A 20,471-nucleotide genomic window follows, 5' to 3' on the forward strand; every position below is an offset into this window, starting at 1 on the left:
ATGGGTGTGTAACTAATCACCCCCGGTGCTAAACTGATGTACAACTAGAGTTTTTGTTTTCATAGACTCTTTAAATTTTTTACCCATGAAACTAAGCAGTCTTCCCTAAGTGCTGGGTATCAAAGGCTGCAAAAGTTATTTCTTCCATTTTTTCAATGCTGCTGAAAATCGAATTTATGTAGGCCCTCTTCCACAACAGGATTATGACAGGGTGCACAGCATGATGCTTAAGGAAAAAAAAGCAATTCTTGACATGTACACAGACCATCAGGAGACCTTTGACTTGCAATAAGAACTGAGTTACTATTGCCTGCGAGATGTAAAAATTTTGAAGGAGGCCTACAGAAATAAGATTATGGTGATGGCCCGTCACACAGTGGATGAGAGAGTGATGAAAAGGTGAACGTTTATCGCTGTGTACATCCCCTTCTGTATAATCTGGTGGCCTCTACTTGCATGTCCAGATACTGGTTTATGGCTATCATTGGAGGAAAAAGAGGTATTTGACCAATGACATATATACCTGGCCAAAAAGGAAAATATTAAAACCTGTTGTGTTACACGGCTGTGAGTATCAAGTAGGAACCTTCTTCTGGGATGGCTACGTGATCATTGATGGGACGACAACAACTTTCAAATATAATGGGTGCTTTTTCCATGGTTGTATTGAATGCTACCATGAAAATGACTGGAACCATCCGGTGGGGACCACCTTTGAGTATTCATATTATACAATGCAACAAAAGATAAACTGCCTGAAGAGAACAGGTTTTACCATCAGATCTGTATGGGAGCACAAGTGAGCCACTATGAAAAGAAATAGATGGGGAGCTCATGGTCTTAGCCAGGACCAAACTGCCCAGTCCCTGATCCCCAGAAATGTGCTTTTTGGCAGCAGGACAAATACCATTTGTCTGTGCTACAAAGCAGCCCCCGATGAAAAGATACATCGCTATGATTTTGCTAGCCTCTATCCTTTCATCAGCAAAACTAAAAAACACCCTCTTGGGAACCCAGAATTCCTGTTTTTTGAGAATTTCGACACACTGACTGCCTACTTTGGGATGGTCAAAGTAAAGGTGTACCCACCTCATGGGCTTTTTTTCCCTGTGCTTCTCACAAGCATAAATGGCAAACTATTGTTTCCCTTGTGCTGCACTTTGTCTGAAAGCTGCTGGGCCCTGTGCACCCACAGCGATGAACAGAAGTCCCTTGCAGATGCCCGGTGCACCCTGGAACTGAACAAGGCTCTGGAGAAGGGCTACAGAGTCTGTGAAACCTATGAGGTCTGGCATTTTGAGCGGAGGGGCAACAGCCTTTCCTTGGATTACATAAAGACACACCTCTGCCAGAAGCAGGAAGCTTCAGGCTGCCCAGCCTGCTGCACAGATCCAGACAAAGAAAAGCTAAATATGTTGAAGATTACAGGCAGAAAGAAGATGCTGTTTTGCAGCTTGAGCATATTAAGTAAAATCCTACAAAATGCCAAGCTGCCAAACTGTTTTACATTCTCTGTGGGGTAAAATTGGAGTGAGCTCCATTGCTCCAACACTACCATTGCGAGAACCAGAGGAGCTGTACGGCTATCCCTTCTCCCCAGCTTCTGACATGCCCTCCTGCGATTTACCCATGAGGATGCGGCCACTGTCTGGTGGAAGCACACCAAAGGATGTGTGACCCTGGAGCACAACACTAGCATTTCTACAGCTTTCCTCACCACTGTATGCTTGTGCCTCGAGCTTTACAATCCCTCAGATGCCCTGCGTCACCCTTGCCTTTACCACAACTCAGGCTCTGGGACAACTGTGAGTCATCCAGGGGACCAGATCCCCCCAGTCGGTGACTATTTCGGTGAGCTGACGAGTGATGACCACGTTAGCAAGTTGGGGTCTTCAGGTCCCAAACCCTACCACTACTTGCAGTTTGGAGGAAAGCACTGCTTAAAAGTTAAAGGCTTGACTCCAAGTGCAACAAAGAGAAAAAGATCCATTTTTCTCTGAGAGCCCAGGGGGGCTGAGCAGGGACAGGCAGGCCTGGCAGTGCCCCCAGGGCCCTGGCAGCCCCTTGGTGGCCTCCTTGGAGGGGTCCATAGCTCTGGGGTACATTCCAGCTTGCTCACAGCCCCCTGCCCTCTTTAACTCCCCCCACACCCCAAACAGGGTTTGATCTGCAGCCTCGGAAAGTGGGGGGCATGAACCGGCCCTTCGCTTTTGTTTAATTACTTCCATTCACATTTAAACTTCCATTACTCCTTTCATTACCTCTTATTAAATAGTGTTTATTCAATTTATAGCGACATTTTTATGGATGTATATTTAAATTATAAATTTTTTATAGACAGCATGTACACGCTAAATAGGCACATATATAAATACATATAGGAAGTGGATCCATGAATAAATAACACAAATATTTATAAATATTTGTATCCTCCTTCAGATATATATACTCATATATGAGACAGAAAAGCCTATATTGTTGTACTTGAGCACTTCCTGGTCCAAAGGAAATGGGCAGCCAATCAGAGGGTGTTCTGAGATCACGAGTAGGACAGTCTCAGAAATAAAATGGCAAGCAGCCAATGACAAAGCAGTATGAAAAGAGGTGGGGCCTGGCCTTATGCTATGAGGAGGCTGCCATTGCTGTGGCGGGAGGGGGCTTCCTGCACTGATGTACTGTGGGGTATGGGGAAAAGGATAGGGTGCTTCCAATAAACATTTGCAGCACTAACTGTCACCTCTTTTTATAAAGATGCCCGTTGGCTCTCTGAGCCTTGCTTCATTCGTAGCTCCAACAACCTTTGATGGCAAAGAATTTCATAGCCTAATTATATAGATGTCCAAAACTATAATCGTGATAATGCAATTTAAGGCATGCCTGCTCTTAATTTAAGATGGCACTTTGTTCTTGTGTTGTGACAGGAGAAGAACAGGCTTCATTATAAGCTTTTCCAGGATATCCTTCCATCAAGATAAGCAGTGCCAGCCTCTTCAGTTCTTTAGCATTTCTACACCTTTATAACATTGTATGCTCACCATTTGCGGTCTACTCCATATCAAGTATTCCAGCAACTGCACGAGGGAGAAGTGAAAACAGTTTGCTTTTCAAAATAGAAGTTTTTTTCCGTAGGAAAGAAAAAAAAAAACCCAACCCCTCAAGTTTTAGGTTGTGTTCACCATGATAGTATTTTCAAACAGTAGTCACAGAAGCAAACCAGTAGCGTTTCTCATTTTAATTGCATAAAACCAACATGAACAAATTTTATCAAACCTGTAAGTATACAGATGTGTATTATTTTTTAGTACTTTTTGTATACTTTTATTTACAAAAGGAAAAATGAGCCTATAGTTTCAAGCCAAATAAAAAGGACAAAGCTAAAAGTGGAAGAAGAGGCAGAAGAATGTGTGGGCTTTTACTTTTTTTAAAAGTAGCTGGAAGACAGAGGACACACAGGGAGAGCTAACAGCCAGAGTGGCTGCTGATGCCCTTGAATTTGGAACAGCGTCTGAAAAACCAACTCTTTTATCCCTCACTTCACAGGTGGTGAAAGAGTCCAAAATAGAGCAGTCCTTCAAACCTCAGACGTACTCTGGGGTGCTTGAAGCTTAGTAGCCATATTTTTCATTGAGATGAGTCTTGCCATCACCGCTTTGACCTAATGGACAAAGAGGAAGAATTGCATTATTTTCTTCCCCCCCTCATCCAACATAAATGTGTATCCAAGTATGACATAGTCTCTAGGCAGCACCAGTCAGACAAGCACAAAGAGGATAAAAAGTCAGACTGGATATTACAAATCAAATAGCCTTTTGATTTATAATTCCTCTTAACCTTACTAATAGTCAAGATTACAATCATAAATTCCTGGTTTTGGTGTTTAGTTTTTGTTTTGTTTTGTTTGTTTTGTTTTTTTTCCTGGTGTCCTCATTATGCCAGCTTAGAAGATAAGTCTGACTATTAGCAGGCAGAGACAGAAAAAGGAGCTCCCTCTTATGGACACAGCTCTCTTGGCTATCCCAGATCAGACCTCTGAGTTACTGAATCGGGTATTTTGTTCCAGTGGATTCATATGCCAGAGAAGTGCAGTCTTTTCATCGAAGGATGATTCACCAGATTATAGTTTTCTTCAGTGAAATTTATTCTCATTTTTCTTATTCCCTTTGGAGCCTATCTATATTATAAACCTGCAACAGCCTTATAAAAATTATAGTAATGAATCTACCAAATGAAAGCTAAGCTTTGAACTTACTATGAAAACCTCAATGCATGAAAATGAATTTTCCATTTTAGAGGAACTGAAAATTCATTACATTGTTTAAGAATAACCTCACTTAGCTAAAACCACTCTGGACTAAAGTAAAAAATTTCTTCAACTTTAACATATATTGGATGTGTGCATCGATTATTCAGTGCCTTCACCAAAGCATTACCAAGACTTCTCTCCAAAATACGTGACCCAAAGTTTGTATTCCAATGATTTTTGCAAAAATCTGCAAAGAAGATTTTCAGATTTCACAGACTTCTATGAAAACTGAGAATACTAAGATTGCGGGAGCATTTATCCCTAGCGAAGGTTTGAGCTTGTCTTTCAACTATATCATGATATCACTATGTGTGAATGGAGTTAGCTCTCTCAGGTGTTACAAAACTGAAAAACAAACTTCAGGTGTATCTGTCCATTGAGATGAAGCTACTACAGATATGGTCTGTATTTCACTGCAAGACTTGCATGGCCATACCACAAATATGGGGCATAACATGCCAGAAAATATCAGGTTCTGAGTAAAGTATTCTTGAATTTCTTTTTTCTCAAGAAGTCACAAGGACACCCTGACTACTTATTAGGTAGATTCTTGAGCTATAAGACTAAAAACGGTAAGGAAATGGTTGATACCTGCAGGAGGAATCCATATGCAGTAGTCTGGGTCATCATCTGGGTACTGTGAGGAAAAAAAAGGTTGTTGGACCTGCAAAAGGAGAAAAGATTTTTAAGGCGCTGCACCCCTCCAGCAATGTGTCACAGCCACTAAATCTCTCATTAATTCAGAGACAAGTACTGAAAGGTGAGGGTTATTTCTACAAGAGTCAGGGATGAAAACAATAATACAGAGGAAAGAAGAAATATCAAACCCTCAAACAGATCCAGTTTATTTCCAGTAGAGTCACAGAATAATAGAAATGCTGGTTAGATGGGACCTCTGGAGGTCATCCAGTCCAATCTCCCCCTCAAAACAGAACCATTGCCAACTGTCCACTTCTGGACAGTTTAATCTTCTCATCCTAATGTTTGGTAGTGGCATTCGACACAGAATTTCTTTATGCAGGGAAAAGCTTTAGAGTAGGATTTTCAAGAAGTGCTTTACTGATTTCAATGCGCAATCCCACTGAAAACTTCAGGTTTAAGGTGACTTTCAAACTGGAGTATATAAAAGTTCAGCTGTTATATAAGGATAACTTAGTTTTTCAAAAGAAAAGAAAACCCAATTTTTTCAGATCACACTGGCATCACTGAAGTGTTTAAAGCAAACCAAAACAGGTCACATGCAATTCAAATGTTGACACGGCAATGTCTTTTTGTCCCTAGATTTTTAAGTTTTGCCCCATCAGCATCATTTTCTCAAGAACTTTTGTTTTCAACAACTGCAGGTAGCTATCAAAAAAAATTCATACAACTGTAGAGTGCAAGACTTAAGAGCTCAAAATGTAGCCAAGTTACTCAGCACTGATTTGCATTACTCTGTAGTATCATGACACAGTCTGAAGTTATGCAGTTGAAGCAATTTTTCATTCCCTCAAAAACTTTCCTTCCCCAAATTAACCTCTAAAACAGTTCTTTTGGAAGACTAATGTTTTCCAAAACATTAGACTGCAGAGTTGACCAGTTTTTAAATATGGCTTGTGAACAGTCACTTTAAAATTGTTTTTCCAGTTTTACATGATTCAAAGTTACTCCTCAAATATTAGAAGAGGGAAAAAAAAAAACCCAACCTGACTTCTGGTTGATATTTTCCATGCAAGATCTCAGCCCAAAGGCACAGACAGCATGTGGAAAAAGTGATTTGTGATGGGAGAGAGAATACAGCTAAGCCATCTGGCATTTGGAGAATGCTCAGTGTTAGAGTGAACTCGGTGCTGATGAGAGGTGCTGACTTGACTGCCTCAGCATGAGAAGCTGCCTTGTTCTCCCATATTCACAGAAATGGTATAACTTGGGCTTAACAGTATAAATTTACTCTTGCTTTCTTTATCAACACGCTTTACAGGCCAGCAACAAAGGACAATTCTAAAGGCTGTGCCTACCCAATCCTTGGGTCCTTTGCCAGGACTAACAAGGTCGCAGTTAACACACACAGGCTGCAGGGAGTTAAGTTTAAGTAGTGCAGGGCTAAAATTAGATGGCCACCACAAAGAAATTGTCATAATGGTCAGAATTCATGGCCCACCAAGTACAGTAATCTTCTGTGATGGCAGTCAGCAGAAGGGTAGGACGCACTCTAAAGGGAAGAGCCTCACAATAATCATTAGGCTAAGAGCACGCTGTCAGAGAAGTTCCTTCCCAGCTCCAGGAAGGCAACAATTGCCTGTGTCCCAAAACATGCAAGGCTCATATACTTTACATTTTAATACAAATATTATGCACAGGAGGAACATTATCTGGTACATCCACTCAAATTTAGTAATAATTTGGTTGCAAAAGACAATAATCTCTTAAGACTCATCTCTTTCCACATCTTACAGAGAAGGACGAGGTTTGATAATGGCAATACAGACTAGCTACAACTTTAGTACAGCATGTTCTGTGTCAGCCAACACATGCTTCCCAAACTACCCTCCAAGGAAAATTTTGCAATGCCATTCCTAAAGCCCAGAGAGCACCTATGTTCTACAACACTTGTGATACAGAAGAAGCAATTAGCAGAGGCTAACTGCCAAATGAAAAGGTGAAAAAAAAAAAAATTCATGATTGAATTGAGAGCCTCTATCATGCTTGAAATGCTGTGCTTTACCTTTTCATTGGAGACTCGAAAATCTGTGTCCAATGGCAGTGTGTGGTTCTACATTTGGGTCTTAGTCAGCAGAAAAGCACTACTATTGCAAAGTCATACTCAATCAAATTTTTACTATTTCACTAAAAAAGAGCCTACTAAATGATTTCCTGAAACTCTTAAGCTGCAGGAATCATGGTGTCATAACTGACCTTGCTTGAGCTATTGATTTTCTTAACTTTCTCAGATGTCTCTTCAGGTTCCTTATATACTGCCTCAGATGCTGGGAAGAAAGAAGATTTGTTTTACGACAAATCACAAATGACTAATTCTATCAGAAATAAGCTTATAGGAAGTTCACATAAAAATGGATACATCAAAAAAAAAATCCAAGACAGCTCACTGCAACAAAATTCATACTTAAGACTGCTGAACATCTTTTTGTTTTTCATAGATTTATTAACTTATGTTTAATACACCATCAGTCACCTACCTGAATGCAGTTTAATAAGGTCCTCTATTTGGGATTCTGTAACACACTTCAGTTAATGGCAGATGCTTGTTTTGTAAAAGATATGCTCTATCTGTAATCACCGCAGTGATTGATTTAGAAGGAAACAGCAGCAAATGCACAGGACCAACATGCCTTTTTTTTTTGTTTTTTTAAAATAGCTTTACAGTAACATAGGTGAGAGGAATACAGAAGAGATAGAAGTATGCCTTGTTTTTCTGCCACTTAATCCGTGAAATATTGAGACTCTTGCGGCTTAAGTCTATGGATGAGATGATGAGGACAGGATGACATTCTCAAGAGTCTGAGTTATGAAAAAATAGAAAATTCATACAGATCTCCTCCATGTTCAGTACAAACAGCCTTCATTTTGAGGATGTGACTTTTTCTTTTTTTGCATACATGCAGAGGGGTCATCTGGGTCATTAACAGGTTATTAGCTAATGTTATGTAGTATTTGTCACTTTATAAAAGAAAGCTCTGCCCTTTTGTAGTGTTAAGAGCTACTGCAAGAAAATAAGGGGGGAAAAAAGCATTATGTTCATGCTCCTAAATTAAAATAGTTTTTCTTCTCTTCTCATGCTTTTTTTTTTTAAAAACAAAGGCTCTCAAAGCAGTCGATGACTATGAAAAGCAAGGAGAACTGAAACATAGTTGAAGTGACCTGTCTTCACCATACACTTACCACTTCCCAAGCAAAACACAATTTTTTCATTTCAATTCTAGATTCTTTAGGCTCTAGATTAGGCTTATTGTCTTCTGTCAGTAGAAGGAAACTAAGTCCTTTAGACAGTTTCTAAACCCACATGCTACTGTACAAGAGAGTCTAAATTGTACTGCTCACCTTGAGGTTTCTCTTGTGAGGGTCCCACCTGAGATTTATTCCTTAGTATCTTTGGCTCAGGCAGAAAATGAACCCCTGTAAAAGAAAAAAGAGCGAGCTAGGTGAGTACTCTGCAGTAACTCTGACGAGTAGAGCGCTAGCATCCCTGAGACAAAGTACAAAAGGGAACTCAGCTACATTTGTCTCAGGAAGAACTCTTCTCTCAAAAGTCCTCCAAATTATTTCATCCACCAAGTCCAATGCAATACAATATTAAAGAAAAACTTGTGACCAGTTAAAACATACTTTTCAAGAGCAACCTGTCCAGCATTAAGACAAAAAGTTAGAATTAGGTTTCTGTCATCAAACACATCATTTACTGAGAAACATCATTACTGAGTTTTCAAATGCATCAAGCTGATATAGAAAAGGAGGGATTAGAGATAAACCACACAGATATAAGGAAGATACCTCTCCATTACCACTTTAAAAATTATTTTCCCTCCTTACAAATGGATCTGAAGCTTTACATGGGCATTTGTTTTCTTTTTAAGTCACTCTCCCTGCCAACAACACACTGTAGTTGTTTTCATATGGACACTCAATCTAATGAAAGCAGGGCTTATCAAAATAGGACCTTTCTTGAGTCCAGGAGATTTCTTCAATTTCACCAAAAGCATGAAAAACTGACTGCCAAGCAGAATTTCAACCGGAACCACGTGAAACTCAGCTGTTGGGAGACAGACTCTGGACTCATGGCAAAAATCTATGGAAAAGAAATCTGCTGGAGAACCTGTGACTCAAACCTTAGGAGATTCACATAGCTCTGAAAAATTCAGCAGTAACAGACTGAGCTTCATTACTGGAAAAATCAAAACCAATGGTTTACCATCCTGAAGCGATTCTAGATTCTTGTTATTGGAAGGAGAACCATTGGGAGCATTAGTTTCTTTTCCTGTTTCTTCTTCTGTTGTAATTTTCATTTCCAGGTTTGATGCTCTGCTGTTTATTGCATCTACTTCTTGCTCCTCCTCCATTTCTTCCTCTTCTTCCTCTTCCTCCTCCTCCGCTCCATCATCTTTCATTTTTAACAAGCTTTCAGGGACGTCTGGACGCTTAACAGGCAACTTCTGTGGGAGAAAGACTTGCGCATCAGTGCTAAGACAAGTGGAGGCAGATGTCACAGATATTCATTACAGGAGAAAGCACACATATTACTGTCATAGAGACAGCTGGTAAGGAAACACTCTCAGGGTAAAGAATAGTTAGGTTTTAAGGAAAAGTTATTAGTAGAGATGGAAGATGAAAAAATATGTCCAGTCCATAGACAAGGAGTGCAGTCTTTTCATAAGAGGGACGCTGGAAACTGAATCAATCTTGGATATGATCTTCGCTGTAAGATCAAGAAAACCAAAAGAAAGTAAAGGATCAGCTGCTGAGGTATAGCAGTGGTTCAGCCTGATGTCCCCAGACTGCCTCTACTTCATCCACTGCCTTTTGACTGCAGCTGTGCCCCAGGAGACTGGCTGTACGACAGCACAGAATGGCAACTGCTGGCAGCAAACAACATCCAACAGCCACTGCTTCCTGCCCTGTGCACCTTCCACTGCGGCAGGCCTGCGCCTCCATGCTGTTTCCATGCGTGTGAGAAGACATGGTTGTCACCTGCAGTCTCCGTAGCCTGAGAAGGTGTCTGAGAAATAGCCTCTGACTCACAGCACTTACAGAGTCCAACTTACCCCTAGGCTTCCAGTTTTCAGCTTGAATTTCCTTCCCCCTTTCATTGCACCGAAGAGAGGCAGGGCAATCTTTTTAGGCTTGCTCTCTGCTTCCAGACTGTAACTCCCACTCCTAATAAAAATTAGATACAAAGGAAAACAGTGTACAAAGTATCAAACAAGTCTTATATTTACAAATGCAAAAGAATCTGCAAATTAGAAGTGGATATATAAAAATCCTTTTATTTCTCTCTCACTTGCAGCATCCAAGGAGGAAGCTGCAGGAGATGACTCCTCCCATCCTATATACATGTTGTAGGATTCAGACACTTGCCATAACAGGAAGCAAAAATAAATAAATAAGAAAAAAATAATCTATATCACACAGAATCCCTCAAATTCAATTGCACACACATACTAACATATGTGTATAATATATCTGTATATATAAAAACACACTCGGAGGCCAAACCTCAATTTAAGTAAATTAATTAAGTAATTAAACCTGAAATCAGGCTGCCACTAGCAAATGATGAACCCAGCACACACCCTCTTGAATTGCAGTAGCGCTGCTAGGCAGTAGTTGAGCAGCCACTACCCTTGACTTCCAGCTACATTGCACAGAGTGAAGGTGGTTTTCATGTTGTACATAATACCTGTAAAATTCTTCAGTTCCTTTTGGATGCAGGTTGGGGAAAAAAAAAAAAATTTAAAAAACTGACACCATGCTTCCAATCCCTTCTCCCTCTCATCCTCCCAGTGTGGGCTTATCTTACTCCAGTGTTGTGGTGCATCTGCCTCAACCATAGATGCTGCAACAGCCAGAAAGCACCGCCGCTCTTTAAAGCGATGAGCCAGGTAGTTTGGTCCTGCTTTTGTGTTTGGAAAGCTGTCCATTTACTGGGCTTGCACAACTGCCCATGGATAACAGCAATGGTAAAAGTAATTGTTTTACACTTTAGCCAAGACTTACTGGGGCTTCAGTTCAGGCAGTTCTGCAGGCTTGACAAGCTTTATTAACCCTTTCAGTCTCTGTTGCTCTTTCTTCAGTTCAAACGACCGCAAGTGAAGCTTCTTTCGTGCCACGCTGTCTAAGGCGCATCCTGATTTTATTTCGGTCATGAATTCATCCAAGGAATCCTGAGCTGCTGGCTGGGACTGGACTAGCAAGATAAAGGGAAGATACATATTATTATGGGTGGGGAGATGAGAGCTGTACTCATCAAGTCCTACCTTTAGAGAATAAGGTATATAGGAACAGCTATCCCCTCTGCAAGTTTCTGTTGAATGGTGAAATAATGGAGGTTGTTAGCCCTGGAAAGATGAAAGCATTTCTCCTAACAAAAGCCTGACAGTAAACTTTAATCCACTTCCATAACAAAGCCTCTCTTAAGATTGAATGTTTCTTTATGAGTAAGTGTCTCTATTCTAGGTTGTTCATCTCACTGCAAGATCTGCTGTCCCTAAAAATGTGGCTTATGGATTCTTGTTGTAGTCACAGACTAAAATAAACACAGCTACAAAGAATCCCACACCACTGCACAGGGAATCCCATTTTGGCTTTCCTGGAATGTTTATGTAATAACATTTGCAAAGCTTGAAATGGATCAACACATGATGCTGCCTCCTACCGCTGGATGACTGAGTGCATACAAGAATAGTTTCATATGTTAGGCCAATCACACAAAATTTACCTTTGTTTTGACTGGATTTTCTAACAAGAAAACACTGCTCTCTACTTGACAAAGAGTAACGACAGTCTTTCTACTCCACCTGATTTCAAATATTAATAATTCTTTGCATATTTGACTAATCAAAATAAAACTCAAGAGGAAAAACTAAAGCTCTAATGACTAAGAAAAATAAATACAGAATTCTAACACATGGATTTCAAATAACTAAACAAAAAAACCCCAGGAAAACTCCTTTCTTGGGCTTGAACAATGCTTCAGAAGTTTTTATACGATGTTCAAAAATAACTTGGAGGAAAACAAAGAAAAATGTTGTTGCTAGAAGTTTAAGAAGCCTTTTGACAGGCAGTCTTCTGCCTCTTAATATTATATGAAAAGTGGCAAATCCAGTATTTATTTGCTGCATTATAAGCATTTATGTATATATGCACAAGCATAATTATGACCAATGAGTTATTTTCAGTTCAGCTTGAGTTAATTAAGTAGCACTTGAAATTTTAAATGTGTACAAATACAATAGTGTAAGTTATTGTTAACAGTACATATTCAAGCAGTTTTACATGACTTAAATATTTAGAGAAAAGTCTAATAAGACTCATGTTTACAAATGGACTCAATTGAAAAGGATATTTCTGATCTAGAACAAAACAGTTTACAATTCGCAAATATATGAAAGCCACAACAGTAACTGTTCAAAGATATACAGAATTAAGAGGCTTCAAAAGATGCGAAACAGTTGTAGCATCCACCTCCACACAAATATAAATGATGACAAAACATGTCATAAAATAAATTCAGATAGAAATACTCTTCTTTTTCCTCATAACTATTTATATGAGCCAAGAGAAAAAGCATCAACGAAAAAGTATTGTTAACAAACAGTCTGAAACTCCTAGCAGGCAGGAGCTGAGCAGAATGATCATTAAATTTAAATACCAAATTTCAAAGATACGGTTTAGTGTCTAGTCAGATAATTTAGAACAATTAAAGCTATAGTTCCACAGCTTGCTGCTTTAGCTGCAGAACAGTGTAAGTGCTTCAGTCAGTGAGTGATCTTCAGCGAGTCAGATCACCCCTTCTTGATTCCACCAACAGTGCCTAAGATCAGGTAGTTCAGCTTACAGGGTTACTGTTAGCATTCAGTATCTGTTGCAGCAGTTTTCTACACTATTGAAGTAAAATTTGACATTGCTAGGAGGTGAATCAATCGTGGCTATTATACTTTATATTCCAGTGAAAAAAAGCTATAGGGCTATTTACTGCACCATCAACTTATTGATAATTTTCTCCTGAACAGGCAACCAAAGATGAGACTGAAGAGCTCTGTGTATTTGATTTTCATTCAGCTGCATCAGTGAATGAGAGATACCAAGTCAGTCCGTCAGTAATTAGTCCTGAAGAACTCCAGAGAACAATTTGTGAACTTCTACTGCGATTTTTTAGACAACCACTTCATTTCTCCAAGTGCTTGGTAAGACGTGTTGCAGTTTAGCCTGTCATTCACTCATTGGTCTCTCTACACTCTTGCCCTTAGGCTACGAATAATCATTTAGAGCAAGCAAAAGTGCATTAAAGTTTCAGAACCGTATGTAATGCAGCAGCTTTGCCAGACAGCTCATGACAGTGGTAAGAATCACCCATGATCAATATGCATGCTCCTGGCTTACACTTGTACTCAACATCTGTGATTAACCTGAAGCATCCAAAGAAGCAAGAGAAAACACAAGTATCTAGAACACCCACATAAAGTAACTGATGATGCAATATTTGCTGTTTTATCCTGCCCTAGTTCCAGGAAATTCCCATCCAATACCGAATTACTTTGTATTGCAATAAGTGCTGAGACTGCAATTTTTCCAAGGCTCTAAACTAGCTGTGTAACCAGTTACAATTTACCAAACCATGATAACATATATCAGAATTATATGGTGTTAGTAGAAGTCTATAAATGAACTGATTCTTCTTTCTCCCAGCCTCTACTACAACATGATTTAACAGTCTTGTTGAGAAACAGTATCAGCAGAAACAAAGGCATCATAACATAGGAAAGCTTGGAATTACATGTCTCGGACAATATAAAGCATTAGCTTCTCTTGCTAGTCAATCGTTAACTGCTTATCAGAACAGTCATGCTGAAAACAATTCCTTCAAACACACTGAACCGACTCATCAGTTAGAATGCTCAGTGGAACACTACTGTTTTCTGAACAGTGATCTGGTATAATCAATAACCAACAAAAAAGTTGATACAAATGAGTTTTGGTGTGGAGCTGAATTACTAGAAAGAAACATTCCCGTATGATGCACAAAAGATAGCCCAGCTGTCAGATTGCTGCTAGGCTTCTTGGAGAGGAACTCTTCTGACAAACTGACGTTGCAACCTTTATTAATACCAACGCTGTTAAAAAGGTTTTTGTATGAAGAACCAGCCTAAACACATTTCCTTCATGCCTTCCTTTTATTCCACAAGACATCATCAGTAACAGAAAGCAAAATGCAGCTATTTGTATAGTACGCTTTTAAATCTAACTCACTACCAGATACAATCACCACTTTGGAAAGGCTCTGCCTTCGTACACAAAGGCATAATCCTAGAACCTGAATGGCACCCTCAAGCTAGCAAGTTCACTGAACATACGGGCTAAGCGTCAACTGCTTTGACTCCACATTTCTCTTTTCCCACCTTTCCTTTTTAAGGTGCATTTACAAAGAGAGAAGTGATATAAAAGATACTGTCTTTTCTGTCAAGTAGTTTGCTCTTCCCTTATAAATGGTTTTGGAGGGAGTGGAAAAGTGTTCCTCAAATTGGGTCAGTTTCACTAATATGGGCAGATAAACAGTAATAACGCTCACCCTCTTAAGCTCCAGGAGCTTATACACTCACCTCCTTACCTTAACTTAGATGTTGCTTGCTTTGGAAAAAGCTGCATTCATTAGCAAGTGACTATACACACACAGTACATAAACTATTGGATGAAGAGCGCAAGTACCCTCTCCAGCTAACTCAGTGACTTGCAAATCTTCCTACCCCTTTGTGAAAAGTGGACACGAAAAAAAAGCACTTAAAGACAGAAATCCATAAGATACTTTTTCATCTCTCTATTGTTCTTTATGGAAACCACTACGATCAAATAAACTTCATGCCTTACCTTTCCCTGAAGCCTTCAGCTTCTCTGTTATCTCGGAAAGCTCATTTTCAGCTTCATTTAGCTTTGTGACCTATGAAAGAACAACATGCTTAGAAGACCTTTTTATCTTCTTAAAATCCCTTTTTAAGAGTTACTCAAATATCCTACCAAATTACCTCCGTTTTTCTACTTCTGATCTTTGATCAGGAGTTTCTGGGCTGAAAAAATTATAGTCTAGATTGTTCCTAAACAACTTATCAGTCCTTTCACATACTGTTCAAATAATTTTCTTTCTGAAACACAAAAATATGTATAATGCTTCTGCAGCAATGTTATACCACCACTGCAATCCTCCAACCCTCCCTATCCCTGCCCCTCCTCCTATTATCTGTGTAGGACTTTTAGTTGTCATAAGCCTGTCAGTTCAGGCTGCTTATTCTTTGAAGCAGAATGAGATCCTTCTTTGGGATGCGCCCTGTGCACTTGAAAGCTTGCAATTATTTTCTGATGCTTTAAAAATATTTTAAAAATATCCTGTTCTGGTATTTCATTCACCCACTGCTGTGATCCACCAAGTAGAAGGCAATACTACACAGGCAAAAGCAAGGTAGTATGCTTCCATTAGAATAAAGAAAGCAATATTTTCAGGTATTTAGAGATATTGTCCATAAATCAAAAAAACCACCATTTTATTCTAACTTGGCTAATTGAGAGCTAAAGGTGTGAAATGATATCAGAGTTCAAGCTAAAAGAGAAAGATTAGGAAATATTTTTGATTTTCCTTTTTAGTAATAATACATGCATGAGAGAATAAGTCTGGCAAGTCATAATAATTCTTCTTACCAGGGAGTCATAAGTCTCTGGTTTTTCTTCTATTTTACCAGCTTTTTTCATTCTGTTCAGTCGTTTCTTTTCTACAGCACCGGTTCGATCGAGGAAGGTGTCATCATCACTGTCATAAAAATCCTCATCTTCCCAGTTCTTTGATTTCCTTTTTCGGGATACTGGGAAAGGTAAGGGAGAAGGTAAGAAACAAAATGATTTGCATACCACTGAGCAATAAAACAAATTCACGATAGCAATCTCAAATCCCTAATTTAGGGCTTTTAGAACAATCACAGCATTTGACTAGTTATTCACCTGCTTCTTGCCTCAATACTCCCCGAGCATCAAGTAGCCTGCAAGCTTCCAGTGCGCACTGTATCATTGCTTCCTTCTTCTTTCCTGAATGGAGAATCTCTGCCACCAGCTGCTTCCCTGATGCATCATCCACAGGCAACCTGTTCGGTTTGAAGGATCAGAGAACAGCTCAGATACAAACAGCTTTTCATGGATGCTGCTCAGATTTTTTTTTTTACCACTTTGGCATTGTTCTCTCTGTTTCACTCTAGTCTTTTTTTTGTGGGTTAAATATTTTCACTTTTCATTTCATACAGTACCAATCAAAACACAAGCATGGATTTCCTAAAGCATGCAAGTAAATTTTTATTTCACTAGTCCAAACAATAATTCTTCCTATATTCATTCCATTGGGAATACAAGAAGTTAAAAGGTTAAATGTCAAACCCCGAATCATTTTACGCACCAGTATCTTGCATCCATGCAACACCAGTAACAAATATTTTTGATGCTGAAGCAGCGGTTTCTTAAGTAGTACAATAATTGCAATGTTGTACCTATCCTGTTGCCTTAATTTCCACCTCACCTTCTTCTGTCTTATAAAAGAACGACGTTAGTGGCCTCTTGCAGGAACCCATCAAAAACTGCCTTATACCACAAAAGAACTGGAATTGGGTACACAGTAGAATGAATGATTTTTTCTTCTCTCTCCCATTAGGAACTGAAAGATATTGTTTCCTAGTTTCTTCTCTCGTATTTCAATTTCACATATTTCTTAAGACAAGGGGAACTGAAAGAACCTAGACGCTTGCTTTCCCAATTTTCATCTCTAAGGAAAACCAAACGCTGCCAGAACAGAAAGGAGTGCAGACACTGAACTAGGCACTGATCCTTGCACTTCTGGCTCAGTATCAGGGCTTAGGTCTAACTCTAGCTGGCCTCCCTGCCAAGTGTGACAAGACAAGTAATTCCTTCAGCTTTTGTTTGTGAATTGAATGAAGTCAGCTTCTATGTACAAAAGTGAATGGAGATATACGTACTTGATCCTGCATAGCCAGCTATTGTGCCCACGATCATCATATTCATATTCTAACTCTTCTCCTAGAGAGAAAAAGAAAGTTGATGTAGTAACCAAAATTGAAATAAGCAGGAATAACCTTTACAGCAGAGAAGAATGTCATGGTTAAACAAAAGAGATAAAATGCCCTTGTTACATATCAAAGGACTGAATTTGCCACCTTTTTTTTTTTTTAAGCCATGGGATCTCCAGTTGGTATTATGCTCACTTGGTTGTTTTTCACAATCAAGGCTTTTTCAGATTTAAAAAAAAAAAAAAAAAAAAAATCAAATCTCTAAGTGGCCTGTTCAGGAATATGTAGTTCAAAGAAAAAACAGTCTTGCCTCTGTATATATTAAAGTAAATGACACTGAAGTAACGACAGTTTGCAGTCTGGATTCACAGATGTTGTTTATCTTGAAGATTAATTTTTCACTGCAGCAAATAAGCGAGTCATCTGTAAATTTCACTAGCAACTGTTGAAAGTTTAGACCAATTCATTATTGCCTTTTGCCTTTTTATACTTTCCAATTCTATCTCATAATCATAGAGAATAATCATAATCTCCAAATAATCATAATCATAATCTCCAAACAGAACAGCCTGGAATTTGATGGGTTTGGGTTTTTCAGCACAGCTTCAAAGCATGAGTGTAGTTTGAGTGTCACTCCAAAGGAATACAAGGTGCTCTCTGCAACTCCCAGTTTAGGAATTAGTAACTAAATCTCAAATATACAACGGTGAGCTAAGTTTTAATTAAAAAAAAAAAAAAAAAAGCCAACCAAAAACCCAAACCACCACCAGCCCCTCCCCCAGAACCTGACCAAACAAAAAACCTTACCCACAATGTAATAGAAAAGTTTAGCTCCCACATCTTAATTCCTGAAGAAAAACATGAGCACAAATGTCAAACTTTGCTAAACAGAAAAAATTACATTTAATTAAAAAAAAGAAAAAAGTACCTTCTCTGTCAAAAAAGCCCTGTAAGGCCTTCCTAGGATCTTTCATATAGAAGGCATCTTGTACATCCTGAAAATCAATAGCAATAGGGTTTTCTTCAACCTCATCCTCCTCAGCATCCTCCCCTAGAAGAAGACATACAGAGTGCAAAAAAATGGTGAAACATTAGAAAGAGAACACCAGTGTATTTCAGCTTTCCTTAGTTTGAAAGAAGTAGCAGCTACATCATCCGAAAATTATTTCCCTTAACTTGAATATTATTTCTGAATTCAATCAAAAAACCCACCCTGCTTCTTTTTTGCTATTCATTATTCCATCATCTGATACAGTTTTGCAGATGAACATCACTGCAGTTTCAGCACTTTCAAGGGTTTATGTGCTTATATGTTTCCATTCAAAAAGCCAACTCATTTTGTACTGAAAAGCTCAGTAATTACAATTTATCTAGCTTTGTGATGTGGACTTCCTGTTTAAATTTAAAGACAGCTATACTGCATAGAAGTCTCAAGCAATTAAATTTCACCTCTCGGGCAAAAGTATGGACATCATCACAGGAACAAAACACAGAGCATTAACCTAAACTCTCAGTTTCATGGCCTTTTATAGGCGTAGGCGAACTACATTCTCCCTTTTAAAAGGAGCTCTAGCATACTTCTCACCGGATATAAGCTTGCCTTGTCACAGCACTCTTCTTTTTAAAAGGAAACAGATTAATTTGTACCCAAGAACTTCCACTGGATTGGGACACTTGGCATCCAGCTGGAATTTCAAACCTAGTATTCACTGAAAACTGGCTTAAAGACCTTCCAAGGTGTACCAGCTTATTTACACATCACTTACCCATTCCCCATGAGCAGCTCATATCACTGTTCTGACTCCTCTCACTTCTCTCCTCTTTTTCATCTTCCTCATCAGAGTCCTCTCCCAACATTGTCTTTTCTAATTTTGCTTGCTGCTGCTTACGCAGTGCCTTCAGTTGAGTCACAGTTAGTTCCGACTCAGACTCCTGGTCCTCTTTGGGTCCCTATGTCACAAACAGTAACTTAGCAGAAGTGTTTTTTAAAATAAAAAAAATAATAATAAAAAAATTTTCAACACACATGCAGATTATGTACAATAACATAAACAAATCATGATAGTGCTATTAAAAATGTGGAATTATTAGACCATTTGTTATGGTTTGCATCCTCAAATATGTTAGTTTTAATGCTCTTTCCAAAGGGGGAAAAAAAGAAATGAGCATTATTGTGTACTTGTAGGCATATCAGTCTCAAATATAACTGTATTTTAAAGGCAGAAGGCAAAAATTTCCGTCAGTGCCACATGGGAGAATCTGAGCAACGAGCAGCTTCTGAAGTGCGTGTAAGGCACTCCAAGTGCTCTCTAAGCTCCTACTAATAAAAGCTCCCCTTGTTAACACAGAAATATTAGCGCTTTACTTTCCTGATGCACCATACTGTCAGAGAGACTTTCACGATACATCATACCGTTGGAGAGAAATGCCTTTGCACTCACTGCGCATCGACAGAAGCTGCCATGCCTGTTCTCACGCCGAGCCCCTGGCAGAGCTGCCCTGTGCCCAGTGCCCCAGGGCGATGCAGCAGCGGCGGGACCCCACGGCCCTGCCCTGTCCTTCAGCCCCAAACCTCACCGCAGAGCCGGCAGCGGATACCCACAGCTGACTACTTCTCCCCAGTAAAACAACCACGGCAGCGCTGGGCTGCTTCCAAAGCACCCAAGCCGCCTCACACCTCAGAGGCGGCTTTCACCCCGAGACGCCAGGCAGACGTAGATGGAGCCGGCTAAATTCCTGAGCTTGACCCGGGGAAGCCTTTACTACACGCGTCACCCGACCCACGCCCGGGCCCCGACCCACCTGCAGGAGGAAGAGGCGGGAGCTGCCGCCGAAGCGGAGCCCGTGGCCCACCCGCACCCGGCAGTAGGTGCGGGGCGGCACCCGCGCCTTGTTGAGGAAGGTGCCGTGGGTGCTGCCCAGGTCGTACACGTAGAAGCCGGCGGCATCGGCGCCGCTGGCGCCGTCGGGGGAGCAGCCAGCGCCGCGGTACTGCAGCACGGCGTGGTGCCGCGACACCGAGGGGTGCTCCAGGGCCAGGGCACAGCCGGGCAGCCGCCCCACCAGGAACCAGCTGCCGCCCTCCAGCCGCACCGAGCCCAGCGCCACGCCGCCCTTCAGCACCTCCAGCCCGTAGCCGGCGCCGGCCGGCGGGCGGCTGCCCCACGGCGGCTCCTCGTAGCGCGGCGCCGCCGGCGCGGCGGCAGGGCGGGGGGGCGGCGGGCTGGGCCCCGGCTCGCCGCCCTCCGCGGCGCGGGGCGCGGCGGGCAGCGGGCGGCTCGGGCGCTTGAAGGCGGCGGGCTCGGCGGCCCCCTCCGTTTCCGCGACCTCCGCCATCTTCCCGGGTCCGGTCCTAAATAGAGTCCTCCGGGGACGAGCACCGTTGCGGCTGCAGTACCGGGGGT

At 40.6% G+C, this 20,471-nt stretch overlaps 1 protein-coding gene across 1 annotated transcript; it reads right to left on the reverse strand.

Moving 5' to 3' along the window:
* Positions 1-3,223: 3,223 nt before the first annotated feature.
* SLC4A1AP (solute carrier family 4 member 1 adaptor protein) lies at positions 3,224-20,403 on the reverse strand. The gene is made up of 14 exons (XM_050893768.1): positions 19,870-20,403; positions 18,834-19,017; positions 17,996-18,118; positions 17,017-17,077; positions 15,998-16,137; positions 15,701-15,861; positions 14,879-14,948; positions 11,012-11,201; positions 10,060-10,171; positions 9,210-9,450; positions 8,342-8,416; positions 7,199-7,269; positions 4,895-4,967; positions 3,224-3,655 (listed from the first exon to the last, which is right to left on the reverse strand). The coding sequence occupies exons 1-14, from the start codon at positions 20,401-20,403 to the stop codon at positions 3,606-3,608; spliced, it is 2,085 nt and encodes a 694-aa protein (XP_050749725.1). The 3' UTR covers positions 3,224-3,605.
* Between the last annotated feature and the right edge of the window lie 68 nt (positions 20,404-20,471).

Source organism: Gymnogyps californianus, chromosome 3 (assembly GCF_018139145.2).
Source record: "Gymnogyps californianus isolate 813 chromosome 3, ASM1813914v2, whole genome shotgun sequence".
NCBI classification, from domain to species: domain Eukaryota; kingdom Metazoa; phylum Chordata; class Aves; order Accipitriformes; family Cathartidae; genus Gymnogyps; species Gymnogyps californianus.

Coding starts and splice junctions, on each gene's coding strand:
- SLC4A1AP (XM_050893768.1), bottom strand. CDS start 20,403: ATGGCGGAGGTCGCGGAAACGGAGGGGGCCGCCGAGCCCGCCGCCTTC. Junction 14,949..15,700: donor CAGAGACTTATGACTCCCTG/GTAAGAAGAATT, acceptor GTTCTTTCATAG/GTCACAAAGCTAAATGAAGC. Junction 7,270..8,341: donor CTCACAAGAGAAACCTCAAG/GTGAGCAGTACA, acceptor CTTTCTTCCCAG/CATCTGAGGCAGTATATAAG.